The 19,751-nt window shown below is 38.5% G+C and overlaps 1 protein-coding gene across 6 annotated transcripts in view; it reads right to left on the bottom strand.

Annotated features, from left to right (window-relative positions):
• The window catches only part of DNAH12 (dynein axonemal heavy chain 12), a 164,524-nt gene that overhangs the window by 50,114 nt on the left and 94,659 nt on the right, over positions 1 to 19,751 (bottom strand). For 5 of the 6 annotated variants that reach the window (XM_057508311.1, XM_057508315.1, XM_057508319.1 and 2 more), the window contains 7 exons: positions 16,191 to 16,352; positions 12,745 to 12,939; positions 8,593 to 8,726; positions 7,163 to 7,325; positions 6,496 to 6,576; positions 5,978 to 6,158; positions 3,895 to 4,022 (listed from right to left, as the gene is read on the bottom strand). In XM_057508311.1, the coding sequence (XP_057364294.1) occupies positions 3,895 to 4,022; positions 5,978 to 6,158; positions 6,496 to 6,576; positions 7,163 to 7,325; positions 8,593 to 8,726; positions 12,745 to 12,939; positions 16,191 to 16,352 (1,044 nt within the window). Of the gene's footprint in view, positions 1 to 3,894; positions 4,023 to 5,977; positions 6,159 to 6,495; positions 6,577 to 7,162; positions 7,326 to 8,592; positions 8,727 to 12,744; positions 12,940 to 16,190; positions 16,353 to 19,751 lie in introns of those variants that run through there. The other variant, XR_008999525.1, reaches the window with a different exon arrangement.

The raw sequence follows: 19,751 nt of genomic DNA, 5'->3' as shown, positions 1-19,751 counted from the left end.
GATACTGAAGCAGTATGGAAAAAACTCCCAACAAACAGAAGTTCAGTAATAGATTGCTTCATTCATGAATTATACCAAACATTTAAAGAAGAGCTGATACCTATCCTTCTTAAAGTATTTCCAAAAATAAAAGAGGAATACTTTCAAACTCATTCTACAAGGTGAGCATCACCCTAATACTAAAACCAAAACACTACAAAAAAAAAAATTACTGACCAATATTCCTGATGACATAGATGCAAAAATCCTCAACAAAATATTAGCAAACTGAATTAAAAAATACATCAAAAAGATCATTCACCATGACCAAGTGGTTTTTATTAGAGATGTAAGGATTGCTCAATACCCACAAATCATTCAATGTGATATACCACATTAAAAAAGGAAAGATGAAAACCATACAGTTTCTCAATAGATGCTGAAAAAGGATTTGATAAAATCCAACATCCATTCATGATAAGAACTCTCAACAAAGTGGCTATAGAGGGAATAATGTATTGAAGACATTTTTCTATTGTGGACATTATGACCTTAACATAATAAGGGCCATAGATGACAAACCTACAGCTAACATCATACTCAACATTGAAAAGGTAAAAGATTTTCCTCTAAGGTCAGGAACAAGACAAGGATGCCCACTCTTACCACTTTTATTCAGCACAGTACTGAAAGTCTTAGTCATAGCAATAAAGCAAGAAAAAGAAATAAAAGGCATCCAAATAGGGGGAAAACTGCCACTATTTATAGATGACATGATACTACATATAGAAAACCCTAAAGACTCCACCAAAAATCTATTAGAACTTACAAAGGAATTCAGTAAAGTCACAGGATACAAAATCAACATACAGACATCTGCTGCATTTTTATATACTAATAACAAACTAGCAGAAAGAGAAATTAAGTAGACAATCCCATTTATAATTGCATCTGAAAGAATAAAATACCTAGGAATAAATTTAACCAAGGGAAATATCTGTACTCTGAAAACTGTAAGTCACTGATGAAAGAAACTGAAGACTACACAAATAAAAGGAAAGTTATTCCATGCTCAGACAGAAAGAATTAATATTGTCATAATGGCCACACTACTGAAAGCAACCTACAGACTCAATGCAGTCCCTATCAAAATACCAATGGCATTTTTCACAGAACTAGAACAATCCTAAAATTTATATGAAACCACAAAAGACCTCAAACAGTCAAAGCAATCTTGAGAAAGACCAAAGTTCCCTGTATCACTCTCCCTGATTTGAATCTATGCTACAAAGCTACAATGATCAAAACAGTATGGTACTGGAACAAGAATGGATACAAAGATCAATGGACTAGAAGAGAGTTCAAAAATAAACCCACACTTATATGATAATTTAATCTATGACAAAGGAGGCAAGTATATACCATCGGGGAAAAGACAGTCTCCAATAAATGGTGTTGGGAAAACTGGTCAGCTACATGCAAAAGAATGAAAATGAATTACTGTCTTACACCATACACAAAAATAAACTCAAAATGAATTAAAGACCTAAATGTAAGGCTTGAAGCTACTTCTGGATACATTTCTCCAAGCAAGGGAAACAGAGCAAAAATAAACAAGTGGGACTACATCAAACTAAAAAGCTTCTGCATAGCAAAGGAAAACACCAACAAAATGAAAAGGTAGCCTGTATGGGAGAATATATTGTAAATGATATATTGAGTAAGGGGCTAATATCCAAAATACATAAAGCACTCATATTACTTGATATCAAAAAGATAAATGACCCAATTTGAAAATGGGCAGAGGACCTAAATAGACATTTTTCTATTGAAGACATACTGATAGCAACAAAAATGAAAAAAACGCTCAATAAAACTAATCATCAGGAAAATATAAATCAAAACCATAATGAGATATCACCTCACACCAGTCAGAATGGCTACTATCCAAAAGACAGGAAAAAGCAAATGTTGACAAGGATGTAGAGAAAAGGGAACCCTTGTATACTGCTGGTGTGATTGTAAATTGGTTCATCCACTACCAAAAGCAGTATGGAGGTTTCTCAAAAAACTGTAAATAGAAATACTATACTACCTAGTAATTCAACATCTGGGAATTAACCCCCGCCAAAAAAACACTGATTTGAAAAGAAATATGCACTCCTATGTTTATTGCTGCATTACTTACAATAGCCAAGATGGAAGCAACCGAAGCATCCATTAACAGATGAATGGATAAAGAAGATGTGGTACATATATACAATGGAATATTACTTAGCCATACAAACAAAATCTTGCCACTTGCAACAACATGGATAGAACAAGAGAGTATTATAATGAGTGAAAAAGTCAGAGAAAAATGAATATCACTTATATGTAGAATCTAAAAAACAAATGAACAAAACAGAAATAAACTCAAAGACAAACTGGAACTGCATGACTGGTGGTTGCCATGGATGGTGGAGGGGCTGGGTAAAATAAGTGAAGGGGATAAAGAGGCACAAAATCCAAACTATAATTTAGTCACAGGGATGAAAGTACAGCATAGGGAATATAGTCAATAATACTGCAATATGTTTATATGTTGACAGATGGTAAGCACACTTTCTGGGGTGAGCATTTAATAATGTAGATTACTGTTGAATCATTATGTTGCAAACCTGAAATGAATATCATATTGTATATCAACTATAGTTCAATTAAAAATAAAAAAGATGGCTGACTATAAACCAGGAAGCAGACCCTCATCAGACACTGTATGTATGGAGGCCTTAATCTTGGGCTTCCCAGCTTCAGAACTGTGAGAAATAAATTTGTTATTTATAAGCCCTCTAGTCTGTGGTAAAGTTATAGTGGCCCAAATGGACTAAGACAGATAGCAAACCTTTTTTTTACAGACCCCCTCACCTACCTAGGCTCCCCAAGGGAAATAAAAGAAGAAAGACAAAGATTACTCATTGCTCTGCCAGCTATAAGATAAAGCGTATTGTACTTATACTAGTAAAAGATGTTAAATAACTAGCTGAACATTCTTTTTCCTAATTTCAGGAGCCTCATAGGAATTTGTGTGTGTGTGTTAAAAGAGAATAACTTCATAAGGCAGAAGCCTATTTACCTTATTATTTGAACAAAGGATAGAATGCCCACCCCAATTTTACCCCCCACCTCCACCCCCGCAAAAAAAAATCCCAGTTCTCCAATTCAGGGATTCAAACCTAGGTATTATAAAAATTGGAAGAAAAATAAGTCTATAAATTTAGTTCAGGAAGGATGCTTTCTCTCTCTTTATAAGGGATATAGCCTTGAATAAAAATTATAATAATTGCAGCTAACATTTGTGAACATTTGTTTGTAAGGCTTTATATGTAACAGCTCTATATGTATTAGCTAATCGAATCCTCACAGTAACTTTGTGAGACAGGTACTGTGAGAGTTCGACAGAGGCCATGCATCTTACCCAAGGTCTCAGTGCTTATGGGGCCAGGATTTCTGAATGCAGACACACTGGCTCCAGAGCACATATTTTTAACAACTTTACCATATTGCTCAACTCAACAGAATTTTTTGAATGCTCATAAAAAACACGTATATGGTTATATACCACATTCTTAAGAGTCTTGGCTGGAAAAGCTCAGTTATCTCAGTGTTCATTCAATGTCAGCCCATTAAGTGGGGAATGCTACATAAACAGAAAAGGAGATGGAAGCAACTGGAACCACATTTTTGTGATATTTTCCTGTCTTAGCTTTACCTGGGATACAGACAGAAAATGTTTCCCATAGTTTTATCTGAAGCTATTCAATCAGGAAAACAATGTTTCTTCCCTGGACTGGGTACTGTTGACGTTTGGTAATAGCTACTATAAAATACTCCATACATTCATGAATAGGATTTAAATCTGTGTTTAGTTATTACCTTGCCTCCAGTTCCTGAAGGATCTGAAATTTTTTCTGGTTTTATATCCTTCATGACACAAATAGCAGCCAAAACTAATTTCACACCAGACGGGGGATTCTTCATTGATTTCACAATTGTAATGTCAGCTGGCTAAATCAAAAGAAAACAGGGCATCTTCAGAATAGTTTATTTTTAAATAATGCGAGTTTTAAAAATAATGTTGGAGAATAATAAAAGCATCAGTTTTCACTGGAATTGGAATTGATTTTTGCTTTGCATAGTTATGAAAAAATTAGTAAAGAGAATTTATATTTAGCACAGGTTAAGACCAATGATTCTCACATACTTTGAGAGTTCATAGATCCTTATGATAGTATGATAGCTATGCACACTCCAGAAAATACTTTTGCACATATACACAAAGTTTGCATATAATCACATATCATGCCCATACATTGAATCCAAGTTAAGAACCCTAATTTAGACAAAAACTTAATTCTATACTTGTTTATTTATATTAGTTTTATCCCCCAAAAGAAGAGGTAATTCCCAATTCCAACTTATTTCCTAAAGAGGTATATATATTGTTATGACAGACGCAACAGCTGCCCTTATTATCCACTCCAATATCCTTCTGACATCCCTTGCAATTGCTGGGAAGCTAATAACTTCTTTAGTTTTCCATGGAACTAGAGCTGGGGGAGGTCATTAGGTTCCAGCATCAGATTGCTCAAGTGATAGTAGAACTCAGACCAAAGTAGACAGATGGGCAGGGCAGGAGGCTTCTGGTTTGCCTATCTGGATGACCGAGAAGGTGTGTGGCTCTGCAGGCTTTCAACAGAGGGGTCCCTCCTCTGGCAGACTATTTCTGCTGTTTGGCTGTCATTCCTGGTAGCTCAGCCTAGGACCTATTTATTCAGCTCTTCCAACAATTCTATAATCCATTTGTAAAATTCTCTCAAGAATCCTTGTCTGCTTATGCTAAATAGAATTAGTTATCTTCTTTGCAACTGAACCCTAACTCATCTGACACAGTCTTTGGTATTAGGAAGGATACAAGTAATAAACTGTCAACAAAAGGGGAACCTTTTGACTGATGACATGAACTGGTGGGGCTTGAAGGCCTCCAGAATGCTGGGAGTTTCAGAGGATGGGGTGTTGAAAGTCCATAGTACACAGTGATGAAACAGGTACTTATATTAACGCTCTTGGTCATCCAGAACAGAGTGCCTCCTGAAAACTAGGCTCCATCAGAATGAGTGGCTTCTGTCATGAGTGTCTAAGCAGAGAATGAAGAAAGACCACCGGGTAGCATGTGGCCTTTAAATGTGCCAGAGAGCAGATGGGAAGAAAATAATACGCTCAGGGTTTTAAACTCCTGGCTCACAGCACAGTGAAAGCACTGGGGAGTTTCCATAAATGCCCTAAAATAATCTCATGTCCCATACTACAAGGCTGATGTCCCTGAAAATTGGTTTGATTCTGCGAGATGATGAATACCCATAGGGTGAGTTCATCATCTTGTCAGGTGTCTAACACTAAGGTTAGGGCACCGATTAGGAAACAGTCGAAAGATGGGGTCTGAAAATTCTGAGCCACCATTCTGCACTGACCCTCCCTAGTCAGAGGCTGTCTCTCCTGCTGTTCGATGAGGCCGTTCTGGTCTTGCCTAAAGACCCTTTAAAAAGTCATCTACTGCACAGTGTAATGCAGGCAGGTGCCACCGTCTGTACTGGGAATGATCCGTAAGTTTTTCTGTCCATGTATGTCCAAGAGGCTGCAGAAAGGTGACTCCACACTCCATTAATTTTTGCCCCCTGCTCCATGTACAGAGCCACTTTGGCCTCTTGGAGGCTGTTCCATTCCCGCTGGAATATCCTGAATGAAAACTGGAAATATATCCTGAATGAAAACTGGAAATAACTCGTGAGAAGTAAAAATATGGGATAATAAGACATCAAAGAGGAACTCTTAACAGGCACGTTTCATTTGACTGAGTAAAAGCAATAAAACGCCCCCTCAGTAAAATAGAACTCCACTTACTTAACCAAGTACCTGCACGTGGTTTGCTGAGGAAACACAAGGCAACAAATTCAGACACTTGCCTTCAGTGTATCCAGTGCAGACAGAGCTGCTTCCAAGGCTGGGATTGCCTCAGCCAGGTCACTTTCACACTCGTTTTTCAGCGTTTGGGCTTCCTCAGCCTTCCCACTGGCTATCTCTTCATCTAGCTTCACGAACCTTCTTTTTGCTTCCACCTGTGCAGACTCTTTCTCAATAATCTAAAGAAAAGAAAGAGAAGACAGACAATTCCACAAACATCCTATTGCCTTTTCTATCCTAGAGTCAAAAGAATGTTTGAGAGTTAGGGAATTCAACACACCATTTTAAAGGGTGAAGAAGTCCAGGAGAAATGTGAACATGTGACCTAATTTGGTAATGGGCTTCCCACTTCCTTTCAAAAACAGAACCCACATGGGACCCAAGGTGACAGTTGCTAGAAAAGGGTAAAGTCCCTTAAATTTAAAGTGGCAAAAACGAAGGCTTATTTTCAGGGCCAGCTTTACATATTTGATGGTCTTCCGACATCGGTTACAAAATACCCTTCAAGTACCCTACCTGCATCATATGCGCATTTTCGATTTTAGCTTCCTCCAGTTTGGGCTGTAACTGGACAAGCTCCAGCTTCATTTCACCAACCTGAAGAGACAGTTGGCCATTAAGTTCTCATAGCTACACTAGCTACAGAAGCCAAGCACAGAAAATCGAAACTTAAATGTATTGTACAGTATTGGGCCAGCAAATCTGAACTTTTCTGTTTTTTTACGTGAAAAACAAAACCATGAGAGAGTGGCTGGTTTTCTTCAGCAAACAGCAGGGCAGTGGGAAATTTCAGATGCCATGGCGGGAAGGCAGAGAAGAGAAGGTGGCAGCTCGGGGCATCCCTGTACTGGACAATGCGTATGAGCCCCCCAAATATCTGTTGCTTATGTCAAAGTAATGCTAGGAAGTATTACTAGCACTTGACTCATTTTTAAAAAAAGCCAATCTTATATTTAACCAGCTATTACAATAAAAAGTTAACTCAAACTTAATTTTCTCCAAATGCCAAAAAATCAAGAATAAAACAGGATGTATTAGAGTCTGTGTGGTCTGGGCAACTTAGCGAACTTTTCTGAAACATTTATGAGGAATAATTGAAGGAATGCGTACATGTGAAGCATACAACTGTGCCTGGCACATAATATATTCCCCATAAATTGTAGTTCTTGTTAGTATTATTTACCTGAGACTCAGCAAAAGCTAATTTGTCAAGCCCATTCACGTATTGCTGTTTTGCTTCCATGACAGCTTGTCGCCTCTTAGTCAAAAGCTGTCGAAATGAGGCAATAAGTTCAAGGTAAGAAGTAGCAGTAACATAGTTATGTCGTCCTAATTCATGCAAGAACCTAAAAGAGAGGCAGATGACATATCTCACTGTAAGTAATGGGTTTCACAAAGTAAGAGGTAAATTCAATATAGCATTAACAACAAACATTTAAAATTAAAGATTAATTTTATTTAGAAACTCTGTAGGACTTGAATTTCATAAATTTCTAAGAGTTCTACACACAACCACAAACTAATTTCTTATCTGCAAAATGTCAAATATCAATCATGTGTTTTTAAAAAGCACAAATCAACAAAGATGGGTATCAAAGGTGAAGTACAGCAAAAAGATATAGGCCTTTTTATGCTTTATAAGTCAGGAGGATCTAATCCTGTAAAGGACCCAAGATACGGTATAAACTGGGCAAGGACAGTGGGAAAGGGGATTGCAGAAAGGATGGCAGGGATTAGTGAGCATTCCTTGCACAAACGTGTCACATGTTGGCCAAATGGGGTACAAGACTACTACACATGCACCCGGAAAAATGGAAGCAAGGATGTTCCAGGACGAGACAGATGCACAGACTAGAGTCCACTGCTTAGCGAACTGTGCAAGGCAGCCACACTAGCTGGCTGTGTGACTCGCTATATTCTATGAGCACTGGGTTCAGATGCCTTGAAATGAGGATCTCAGAGATAGAGGTAAAACAGACAGTTTTGAGGTATCCACAGCCTACCAACCAGTCCCCTTGTCTGAAAGCTTCCATCCAGCACCCTCACAGCAATGTTTGTTCTGTGAAACCTGCCACCCTCACCACAACTGATTAGACTACAGATGGGCCCTGGACACAGACATGGCCAGTCACATTGTGGGATAAACTCAGAATAGGGAGCTGGAAACAGCCAATGAGTCTCTGCCTATAGCTGGAATCCCAAGAAGTAAACTCAAGAATTGAGAGGCAGCCAACTTTCTTCACAGGCACTGGGAAACAGAAAATTCAGTCTGCAAAGAGAAAGAAGAACGCAGATTCCCAGGAAGAAACAGAGAAAAGGCATTTCTGGGCTTAGGATGGCTTTCTAACTCCTGCTTCCTCTCATATCTGAGGCCCGGCTATACTCTTTCTCTTCAGCTTTGTGAGACACACTTGCATCTTTATGATAAATTCCCCCTTTTTCTTAAGCCTAGATCAAGTAGCTTCCTGTCACTTGCAACCTAAGGTCTTAACTAACTAGGTGATCAGAGATATTTAGAAGACATAGAAACCCAGTAGAATTGTGGGCTTTCACAAAAAGAGAAGCTTTAAAATATAAGGCATTATTGTCACTTTAAAACGTGCTAATATCAACCTTTCTGAAAGATCCATTATGGAAGTGTGAAAGTGTTTGCAGACTGGAACTATCTCTTGTCGTTCGACCTCAGTAAGCTCCAGCGTTTCTAAGAATTTCACAGCTACAAGTTCAAGGGCATCTTCAGGCCACGGCTAAAAATAAGAAAATGAAACATTTTGAAATTTAAGATGAGGAGTGCCACTCCAACTACAAAAGTGTCTTCCCATGTGAGAAGAATTTTGAACTGAGGAAATTACAACCTTAATGGGGGAAATATAACTAGGGAGAGTCAGGTCACAAGTAAGTCTATGAAAGATCTCATAAATATTTTTATGTGCTAAAATTAAAGATAATACAATATAAAGGAAGGGTCAATGATAGTCTACATATCAAGGATGTACTATTTTCCTGACTCTTCTACTTGGAAACCCTGTAGGTCACCTAAACCTAGTGTGACAATGGCAGAGGCTGCTAGTGGCCCAACACCTATCAGCCCCTTTTCCTTAGGACTACAATTTTACTCTAGATAGCAGCATGCCCAGCTAAAAGATTACATTTTCTGGACTCCTTTGTAACTGGATAATGCAATGTATCACGTGTTGGGCGGGGACTGCAGGAAAGGCTCTTTAGAGGGTTACACAGAGCTGGCATGTGTCCTTTTTGCCCTACTTGCCATGATTCTACTTCTTGCCTGGAACACAAATGTTAACGTTGGAGCTTCAGCAGCCACCTTAGACCATAAGATGAATTTGAGGGTAGAAACCACATGCTAAGGACAGTAAAGAAGAAAGAACTCAGGATTCGGATGACTTGGTTAAGCCACAAAAGCTCTATTCTGCTACCTTCAGATTTTTTTCTATATGAGAAAACAAACCCTGTGTGTTTAGTATAGGTTTATTACAAACACCCATTGCAATTCCTAACTATTATAACATCCAAAACTGAACTTTTTCTTCCCCACAAATTTGCTTCTTCTTCAGCCTCCCCTATCTCAGTGAAATAGTTCCTTTGCTTTTCCTGGAATATGCCAATGTGCTCCTGCCTCAGGACCTTGGGACCTGCTGTTCCCTCTGACTGGAGCCCTCCTTTCCCAGACCTGCACATGGTTCACTTCTGCACATCTCTGGCAAATTCTGGCTTGTCAGGAAGTTCTCCCCAGAGCACTCTCTCAAAAACAGCATTCCTTCCCATATTACTCTGACCCTTATCCCAAGTTTTCTTCTTAGCACTCACCAAGACCTGACATATATTTGTCCCTTGTTTATCATCTGTCTCCCCAGACAACTAAAGTATAAAATCCAGGAAAGCAGGAATTTGCTTTCCTCACTGCTGTTATCTTAGTGCCTAAAACAGTACATGACAATAAATATTTGACACATTTATTCAATGAAATAATTTATATTAAATGAATAATTAATCTTTACTTGCTCATTACTTTCCAAATATCCTTTTATATTAACGAGTTCTTTATAATGCTTTTTCCCTTTGTAGCAGACAATATGCATTTTAACATCATTTTTTTCCAGTGTCTGGATAGATCTAGTAAAATTCACACATTTTTGATCAACCACTCCATTAGTAAAAAAGTTTTAAGCACACACCGCCAGTGTATGCACAGTTACTAATAGATTGCATTCATGTTGCATTATTGTACAAGTATATTTTTCTAACCTCAAAGGAGGCTTCTAAAGATTTATTAAGATCAGTGAATCTTTGAAAAATGCCAGAATAAGTGTCATATGAATTACACATCATTGCCAACATCATAAAGGCTTATCATTGTGTTCTGGGTACTAATTGTAAAGGTTTAATACTATTTGGGGCAGTTAGAATGGTCATGGTTAAAGTGATGGAAACCAGTTGTGCTAAGGGGCTGATGGAACACCATACAAAAGAAGCCCAGAACAGAGTCACTCAATTTAGAAGCTCAGCCACGTCACCAAGAATCCCTTTCTTTCCATCTGTAGCTCCACTCTTCTCAGTGCACTTTGCTTCATCCTTGGGCTTCTCCATCATGTGACAAGATGGCTGTTGTGGCGCTGGACATCGCATCCTTGAGCACCAAGACTGACAGATGGAAAAGGCCCTTTTCCTACCACAGAACATTCTTTCTGGTGAAAGAAACTTTTCCCCAAAGCTCCCCAGTGACTTTCACTCAGGAACCACTGGCAAGGAATGGATCATGAATAGGCTCATGCATAAACCAACTGATGGTAAAGAGGCATGAGGGCACCGATATTGACTTAGACCAACCAGGAATCAATCCCTGTGATGCCCAGCTACATGGAGGATGAACCCAAACAAAGTTGGAATTCAGTCAGCAAGGACGGAGTGGGTAGAAAATGGCTGTGGATAGGTAACCAACAGTATTACCCACGCCATCATATGCTACTGTTGCAAGGCATGGTATATCCTGGGGTTAAGTTTGTTGTTTAAACAGTCAATAAAAATCTATATTCCAAGTAGCCTTCTGAAATGTGTTTTTACCAATGTCTTACCAGATTTCTTGGGTAGTCATTGTTTTTGTCTCATGACATGGCTGACGCAGAGCTCAAGTTAGTAGAGACTAGTTATGCCACTCTCTTACTGCCCACTTACAATGGCGCTACGTCTTCAGTTTTTAGTTCATTACAGGAATCCTTTGGGGCACCTGGCATACCATCTATGACACATGGCCATCTGACATACAAACTGAGCGATGGTGTCACTGTTAATCCATATGAATATTTCATACAAATGAGTATTCCGGTAATTCCGTTCCTTATCCTCTGAACTGTTTTGGCATCCCTGGTAAGTGTACAGTCTGCTTTGGAGACTAGAGAGAGCTACCCAAAAAATTGGCTCCTGCCTTTGTGACACAGCGGCTTACACTCACTGCCTAAGTCCTGCAGACCAAGGCCCCAAACAATGTCATCGGCTCCCTGGCGCAGGTCCTAGATCCACTGTGTCACTGTGAAATCCTTACTCCTTTGTTATTCACTTAATCTCCTTTATTGATTTGCAACTCCCAGTTTCCTCTTCTTAAAAATTTCTCCAACATAGTAAGAATCACTTAGAATAGAAAGTATCATGGTCATGACAAAGATATCTAGAAGAAGTTGAATTGTATCATTAAGATTTCACAAAAGAAAAGGCTCTGGTTGGACAGGTTTGTTCGTCTGGTTTTGGGTTTTGGCTACTTAAGATATGGCTTAGCACAGAGCAAAACTGTTTCCCACAGCTTTTATTGTTGTATTCACACTAAAACATCCATTAGCTGAAACATATGAGCAGTCCTCAAAAGGGCAGATTTAGTTTTTCAAGCATGCCATTGATAGAACAAGCAAAAGAGAATACAACAAATAAGTATCAGAAAATTATAAAAGATATTACTGAGGGTCAAACTACAGTCCACAGTCTATTGGGCATAAAAGAGTTAAGCAGAAGGCACCACGAACTACCGTTCTCAAGAGCATAAATACTGAATCATCTTACAAAGGTAGTGACCATTTGCTGAAAGGTTAAGTGAGGTGGCGACCTTCATCATTTGCTGCTGGCATGACTGAAATTGCTGCCCAGATGGTCTTCCTATCTTGTTTTGCCTCCCTCCAAATTTGTTTTTTTTCCTAAAATACAGATTAGCTAATGTATGTCAATACCCTTGAAGTGTCTTTGGTTTAAAACCAAATTCCTAGGTACATTTATACATTTATATAACATAGCACCCAGTCAAGGCTCCAACTTAACTCCTGCGGCCCTCATTACCTGTCAGCTGTCCCAAAATATCTGTAGTTGCCTAGATGAGCCATGCTTCCTCCATGCTCTGCCTTTGCACATCCTATCACCTTACAATGGTTAATTTTATGTGTCAGTCTGATTATGGGCCACAGGGTGCCCATGTATTTGGTCAAACGTTATTCTGGGTATTTCTGTGAGGTGTGTTTTGGATGAGTTTAATATTTAATCAACAGACCGATTAAAGTCTCCCTAATGTGAGTGGGCCTCATCCAATCAGTAGAAGGTAGAACAGAACAAAAATGCTGACTTCCCCCTGGTGCCAAGCACCATGCCTATCATTGTAGCAAGTGATAAGTAACACTTGCTGAGTGTATATTAATGGAGCCTGAGTAAGATTTCAGCTAAATTCCAGAAGATTTAGTTGTCCCCCCCACCCCCAAAAACATCACAAACCTGGAACCAGTCGATGGTACAGCAGTTGATGAGGGATGGGAACTGTCTCAAGCGATTTCGAAAGGCATCTCCAATGGGGCTGAAGGCCACGACAACGTGAAGGTTGTCTTTGCAGCGATTCACAAAGAAAGCAAAGAGGGCTAAGGGACTGAGCTCACTGTGTTTATTGCCATCCTGAGCTGCAGGACGAACACCCTAGGGAATATCAGCAAAATAAAACCTTGTAAATAAAAATAGATGAGCAATAATTATACCAGCAGATACTGGAATATTAAGAATTGTTTTTTATTCCTCTTGGAAATGTCTTTACATTTTTGTATTTATATCAGTACAATGGCTTTGAGATACTTTGTACTTAGGAGACTTCTTCCAACTTTGTAATTCTATAATTTAAAAACAATTATCTGCCAACAATTTAACTTACAAAGATACTTGTTAAAAGTTCAACAAGATATACATACTAGACTATAATTCAGCATTGTTTGTTAAGAGGAAAATATCTGAACAACCAAAGCATCCAGCTGAAACATTAAAAAACATCCATATATTGTAATTTCATACAATGTAAAAATAATGTGCATCAATGTAGGTATTATAACAAGATCAGCAAGATAAAATAAGTGAAAAAAAAAACAAATTGTGCAATATGGATAATATGATCCCCTTTGCAAAATCAAAATATGAATAGGTGCATATGTGTGAGTGCATACACACCTTTTTATGGAAGCAGTCACAAAAACTATTAATGGTAGATACTTTTGGTGAGACTTAAGGGAGAGAGTGGGAAGGAGGTCTTTATTTTTTATTTTGGACATTTTTCTTGGTTTATATTCATTCCGTTTTTTCCATTCTGGACATTTTTATACTATTTGAATTCCCTAATTTTATTTTTATAATACTTGCATTTTTTTAATGTTAACAGGGTTGTCTGGTAATGAGATTACGGGTCACGTCTCATTTTCTTTCTGTATGTATCTCTCTCTGAGAATGGCATCTTACATGAGGCCAGGCACAAGGGCTCTGGAGCCAAGCTTCCTGAATTCAGGTTGACAGCATGTTACCTGTGTGAGTGTGAGTTATTTAACCTCTCTGAAACTTAAGTTTCCCCACTGGCAAAACGGGGAAAAAAGTAGCTACATTGGAGTGTGCTGAGGGATTAAATGAGTTGTTACACGTGAACACTCTGAATAGTTCTTGCTACATAGGTAGGTACCTGCTGATTTTTATTTTTGTATTCTATCCTTTCTCCTTGTTTAGAGTATAAAAGGGTTCAGTGAATAAATTATAAATTTTTTCAATAGCAGACATAGAGAGTAGTCACAATGATCACATAATTTCTGTTGTTACTACCGTGAATTTATTTCTAAAAGAATTCTCTGATGGCTATGGCTGTGCTCTGCTTTATGTGACACCTATATCCATGGAAAACAGTAAATCAACTCTATACGCATTCTGACAGTAATTCTCAAATTACGATAATGATCAGTATCTCTACGAAATTATGTTCAGATGGTGTATCTACACTAAGTTAACATTCAGATAGAGAAAGGTAATACACGGTATTAACTGTGGGACAAGAGTTCAAGAAAAGGCCAGGATGGCAACATAAATAAGCTTTATTTTCAAAGAAATAATGGCTCACACTTCTAGAGTGGATAAGCTGCGTGTAAGAGTTAATACCCACATGTACACACATATGCTTTGGAAGCAGGACTGATTCTGAAGAACAAGAAAAAGAGAAGTTATTTAAAAAATAATTAGGGAGATAGGAAGCTGTGTGGAATTTCACAGCAGTAGAGGCGAAGTAAGAGTATAAAAGAAGGAACGATGAATTACGGCAAGTGTGAATGAGAATTCTAAAAAGGAAGTGAGGAAATATCACTAAATCTGGTCATTTGCAAGCCACTGCTACACTGAGAAAGACATGGCAGTGATTTAATCTGAAGGAGTACAAACCGGATGGTGCAAAGTGTCTGGAAATGGAGAGCTGATGCTGGAGCTCTGAGGCTGCAACAGGGAGACGTGCTGTGCCTGAAAGAGGTGCTGCCCTGTAGACAGAGCCAGGGCCAGGCTGCAGTGGGCAGTTGCCAGGAGTGAGGTTAATGTGGGAGCTCTGTCAGAGGCATGAGATAAGCAAAGCCCAAGACACGGTCCTCAAAGTGGAATGCAAGGACTGGTGCAAAGTGCGGAAAGAAACTAGTAGAGCTTCTTTCACATTACCTTTTATATTTTATAAAATCAGCAGAAAGTAAACAGAAACAGGGATGAATTTCAGTGCTCCTGAGTTCTGGCTACGCCCATTTCCTTGTGGATAAAATGATACGGTGTTCCTAGACTTGGGTGGAACGTGAAAGGAAGTTCTTAAGGCCACTGTTGGATCAGACCATAACGGAATGATTTGTGGCAATGAAAAAGTTTTGTGGCAAAGTGACGAGAAGAAAAGGTAACCAATAGCTGAAGTGAGCAGGAAAGGCTAGCGAAGCTTAGAAAATCCCACACCCCAAGGGTGACTCTTCCTCAGATGGGAGTATGGGGGGTGAATCAGGAGAATCACCATCACAGCCTTGGTCACATCCTTGACATTATCCAGATAAAAGCTGAGAATTCTTTGGGTCTTTTTTGTTTCTTTTCTCTTTTCCCACCCCAGGCCACTAACTGGTAATGTACCATTTCCTGTGCCTTCTAAGTGCCTGGCATTCCATAAGCGCTTTATTTCAACTGATCCTAGACCTCTCAACAACCCTCTGTGGATATAATAGTTCTATTCCATTCAAGAGAAAAGGAGGTGCTTGAACTACCACGGTGAATCCATTTTATTCTAGACATTATCACTGGCGTGGAATGAAGCAGGCAGGGGTGGGTAATACATTCTGTGGGTACAAGCAGTCATGGCAGTGAGAAGGGGAAAATTACTGGCAGAGATCTTGTGTAGCAAGATCTTGGAAATGGGGTAGAAAGACAGGACTTTTGAAGCAGTGGATGCCTCACAACTCTATTTTTTGTCAATTAAACCAAAAACCATGATTCTCTGATATATCAGAATAGTCAAGAAGTTTTAAGGCTTTAAAAAAATTTACTAAACCAGTGATAAACCATAAAAACTAATCAAGCAGGGTTTTAAAGCTATGTTTTCTACCAATCACTATAACCCTAAGACATGATTTAAAATCTTTAGTCACTCATAAAACATACTAAGAAAGATAGGACAGATGAAATGAACTGCCATCATTGTTAAAAAAGAAATTCTAAAATATGTTTCACATCTACAGAAGCAGCAATTTAAAATTCACCAAAAGAAAGATACATTAAAATAATATACTTTAAGTGTTTAATTACACAAATTCTCTGCACAAGCTACATTTATCCTGAAGAACAGAGAAAATCTTTCAAGATAAGAAAATATCTGGGCTGGGAGTTGCATGCTCAGGAAGCTAAAAAGCATTTACCTCCATCACCTCTTGTTTTTCATCTGCTGCAAAAATGTTAGGTACTTCTCCAGTATTAAGCACACTGTCAATATCCTCCAGAAAAGCTTCCTCCTTGATCTGAGTGTCCGTGATTAGAAAGACCGCCTTCTGGCCCCTCATGCCCACGTTCCTTAATAGACCCTTAAAATAAAAATGTACGTTAAGCAGAGAGAGCTGAACTTGTGCTGTTTTTGCTTTTCCTCTCTTTTCCCTTCTTTTGGTGAGAGCATCTTAATTTTACAGTAGTAGCTCCCCCAGCATCTGGTGGGGCTGCCAATCAGGGCTTCCATTTCTCAGGGAGGGAGGCTGCAAAGGCCAGCAATTGGGAACTTCTAGGGGCCAACTGCTGCCTCATGGAATGAGTCCGCTGGAGAAGGAAGCCAAGAGCTGCAGAGCAGAGCCGAGAGATAGAAAGACGTAACCGAGCCCTTAAATTCAGCCATGTAAACGCTATCCGCCTCTGGACTTTTCCGTCATGTAAGCCAATAGCTCCATCTTTTGCTTAAGCTGGCTCAAGCTAGTTTTTGTTTTGTTTAGTTTTTTTTGTCAGTTGTACCCAGGATTCCCAACTAATATAAAGACAGGGACACAGAGGCATGGTGACACTGACTTGTTTAGGGTGTTAGACCTGATTGTTAAAATTTCAGGAACTTGTGAGTAGATTGTTATACACAGCCAGCATAAAAGCTTAAGTTAAAAGGATATTGAGGACTATATTCTGTATTAGGAATTGCAGTGGCTCCCCTTCTAAAAAAAAAAAAGCTTAAGTTAAATAAATGTATAATTAAATAAATGATATTAAAAACAAATATAACAAACACATAAATCTCATTTGCTATTTTATTATATTTACTACTCTCTATACTCTTGAAGTCATTTAAATACATTGAATCTGTGCAGTAAAATACCATGTAATGGTGTTCAAACATAACTCTCCACAATCGTTTTCAGTGACATTATGTTGATAGTTTTAAATTATTCATGGTGGGAATATCTACACCACAGAAACTGTCAAATGCTGCAAATCAGAGGTTCTCCCCAACCTCCTGGAAACTTGGTTGTTAAACATTTTCCCACATAGCACTGGATATATTTCAACTGAAAATAGCATTACTACTTCTGGAAATATTTTTTAGAATAAACTTTTATCTCTATTTCAAAATCATATCTTTTAAATAAATCACCTAAGTAAGTGCTGAATTGTAATACTATATGAAACTCTGCCTTTTCCTGTTAAAGCCATTTTTCAGTATGCAAACTGTTGTTTTCCTAGAAATAATTTTCTATCATCAAAACCAGGAAAGCTATCTTTAAAAGTATTACATCTAATTACATCAGCTCTACAATCATTTTAAAGTGTTTTTTACAATTATTTATATTACATAAACATAAACATACAATACAAATAAACACATTTGACTTATTGCCATAAGCATCTCTATATTTAAGTCATATTCAAACATACATGTGAAACTGTTTCTAAATAGGAAAAAAAAGTTAACACTTCCAAAAAACTAATTATATGCCAGGTTCTTACAAAAGAACCTGACATACACTGCATAATTTAATCACAACAACCTATGAAGTAGGTGGTATTATCCAAATTTTACAAATGAAGAAACTAGGGAGTGATGTCAGCAGGATGACTAGGAAGCTCCAGGCCCCTGTTCCCCCATGGAGACACCAAATCAGCAACGTATAGACTAAAACACCCCTGCAAGAACTCTAGAAACTAGTTAAAGGGCTGCATCACCCCTGAGAGTGCATATAAAAGGGAAGGGGAAGAGAATTCACTGGATCCTTCTCATCCTAGCCTCTCTCCACACCCTAGCATAGCACAACACAATCAGGAGACCATCAGTCTGTGGCTTCTCCCTGAGAACAGAAGGAAGGAATAGAGTAGAATTTTCATCCAGTGTTCTGGCTTATCTAGGGGCTGCCTGAGGGACTTACCTCTGTCTTGCCTGACTCAGGGTGCTGATGGGAACAGGGCTTTCAGATATGAGGCTGGAGGCCACTGAATACAGAGGCCAGCCCCTGGCACAATGGAGCAGCACAGAGACCGAAGTTCCCTAGGAAGGTGCCAGAGGGGCAAAAGATCAAGGGCAGAATACAACAGACCAAACCCAAAAGCTCATAGAAGAAATTACTTAAGATAGCCAAAAGCACCTGTATGTACTAGAATAAAAAAGCACATGCACAACCTCAAAGAAGACGTATACTCAGAGAAGTTCAGAGAATTCCTGAAAACTCTAGCCATGCTGATTGGTGAAGTTTCCCCCCTGCATGAAGCCTTTTTATAAAGACTGGGAGAGGCAGCAGCTTATCAAGTCTCTAAACTCAACAAAAGATGACAAGACATTCAAAGAAACATGACCAAATCAAAGGATCAAAATAAAGCTCCAGAAACCAGTCCTAAAGAAACACCGGACAAGAACTTTAAAATAACTATCTGAAAGATGCTCGATGAGCTAAAGTACAGATAGGCAACTAAAGGAACCCAGGAAAACAATGCATGAGCAAAATGGATTGTAAACAGAAACTAAAAATTAACTGAAAAGGGACTATGAGACACCATCAAATGAGTCAATATACACATTATGGGAGTACCAGAAGGAGAAGATAGAGAAAGGGAAAGAGAACTTATTTGAAGATATAATGTCCAAAATCTTCTCAAATCTGAGGATAGAAATGGACATACAAGTTCAAGAAGCTCAACAAACGTCTACTAGGATAAACACAAATAGACCCACACACCAAGACACATATAGTGAAATTCTTGCAAGTCAAAGACAAAGAGAGAATCCTGAAGGCAGCAAGAGAAAAGCAATGTAGCATGTACAATGGCGCTTCCTAAGATTATCAACATGTTTCTCAGCAGAAACCTTGTGGGCAAGAAGGGAATGGCATGATAAGTTAAAAGTGCTGAAAGAAAAAAACCCTGTTCTTCAAAAATAAAGATGTTAAGACCTTTTCAGATAGATAAAAGCTGAGGGAATTCATTACCACCAGACCTGCCCTTCAACAAATGCTAAAGGATGTCCTTTAAGTTGAAATAGAAGGATGCTAGCAACATAAAGCCATATGAAAGTATAGAATTCTCCAGTAAGGGTAACTATATGGACAAATACAGAATTCTGTATTATTAAATTCCATGCATCAATGAAGTTTTAGTTTTTGTATAGACTATAAAAGACAAAAGGACAAAGCCCTTATAAATCTATGTGAATGGGTACACAATCTACAAAGATGTAACTGGAACATCAATAAAAAAGTGTGGGGAGGGGAAGGGGAAGGAGTAGAGCTTTTGTGTGCGACTGATGTTAAGTGCTGTTAGTTTAAAACGGGTTTTATAACGATAAGATGTAATCTCAAAGGCGACCACAAAGGAAGTATCACCAGAAGGTACACAAAAGGAAATGAGAAGAGAATAAAAACAAGTCACTACAAAGAATCAACAAAACACAAAGAAGACAGTAAGAGGAAATGAGGGACAAGAAATCTACAAAACATACAGGCAACAAGTTAATAGATAAATTC

Source organism: Manis pentadactyla, chromosome 1 (assembly GCF_030020395.1).
Source record: "Manis pentadactyla isolate mManPen7 chromosome 1, mManPen7.hap1, whole genome shotgun sequence".
Lineage (NCBI taxonomy): Eukaryota > Metazoa > Chordata > Mammalia > Pholidota > Manidae > Manis > Manis pentadactyla.
Note: the sequence above shows the minus strand (reverse complement) of the source record. Positions and strands in the feature narration are given on the sequence as shown.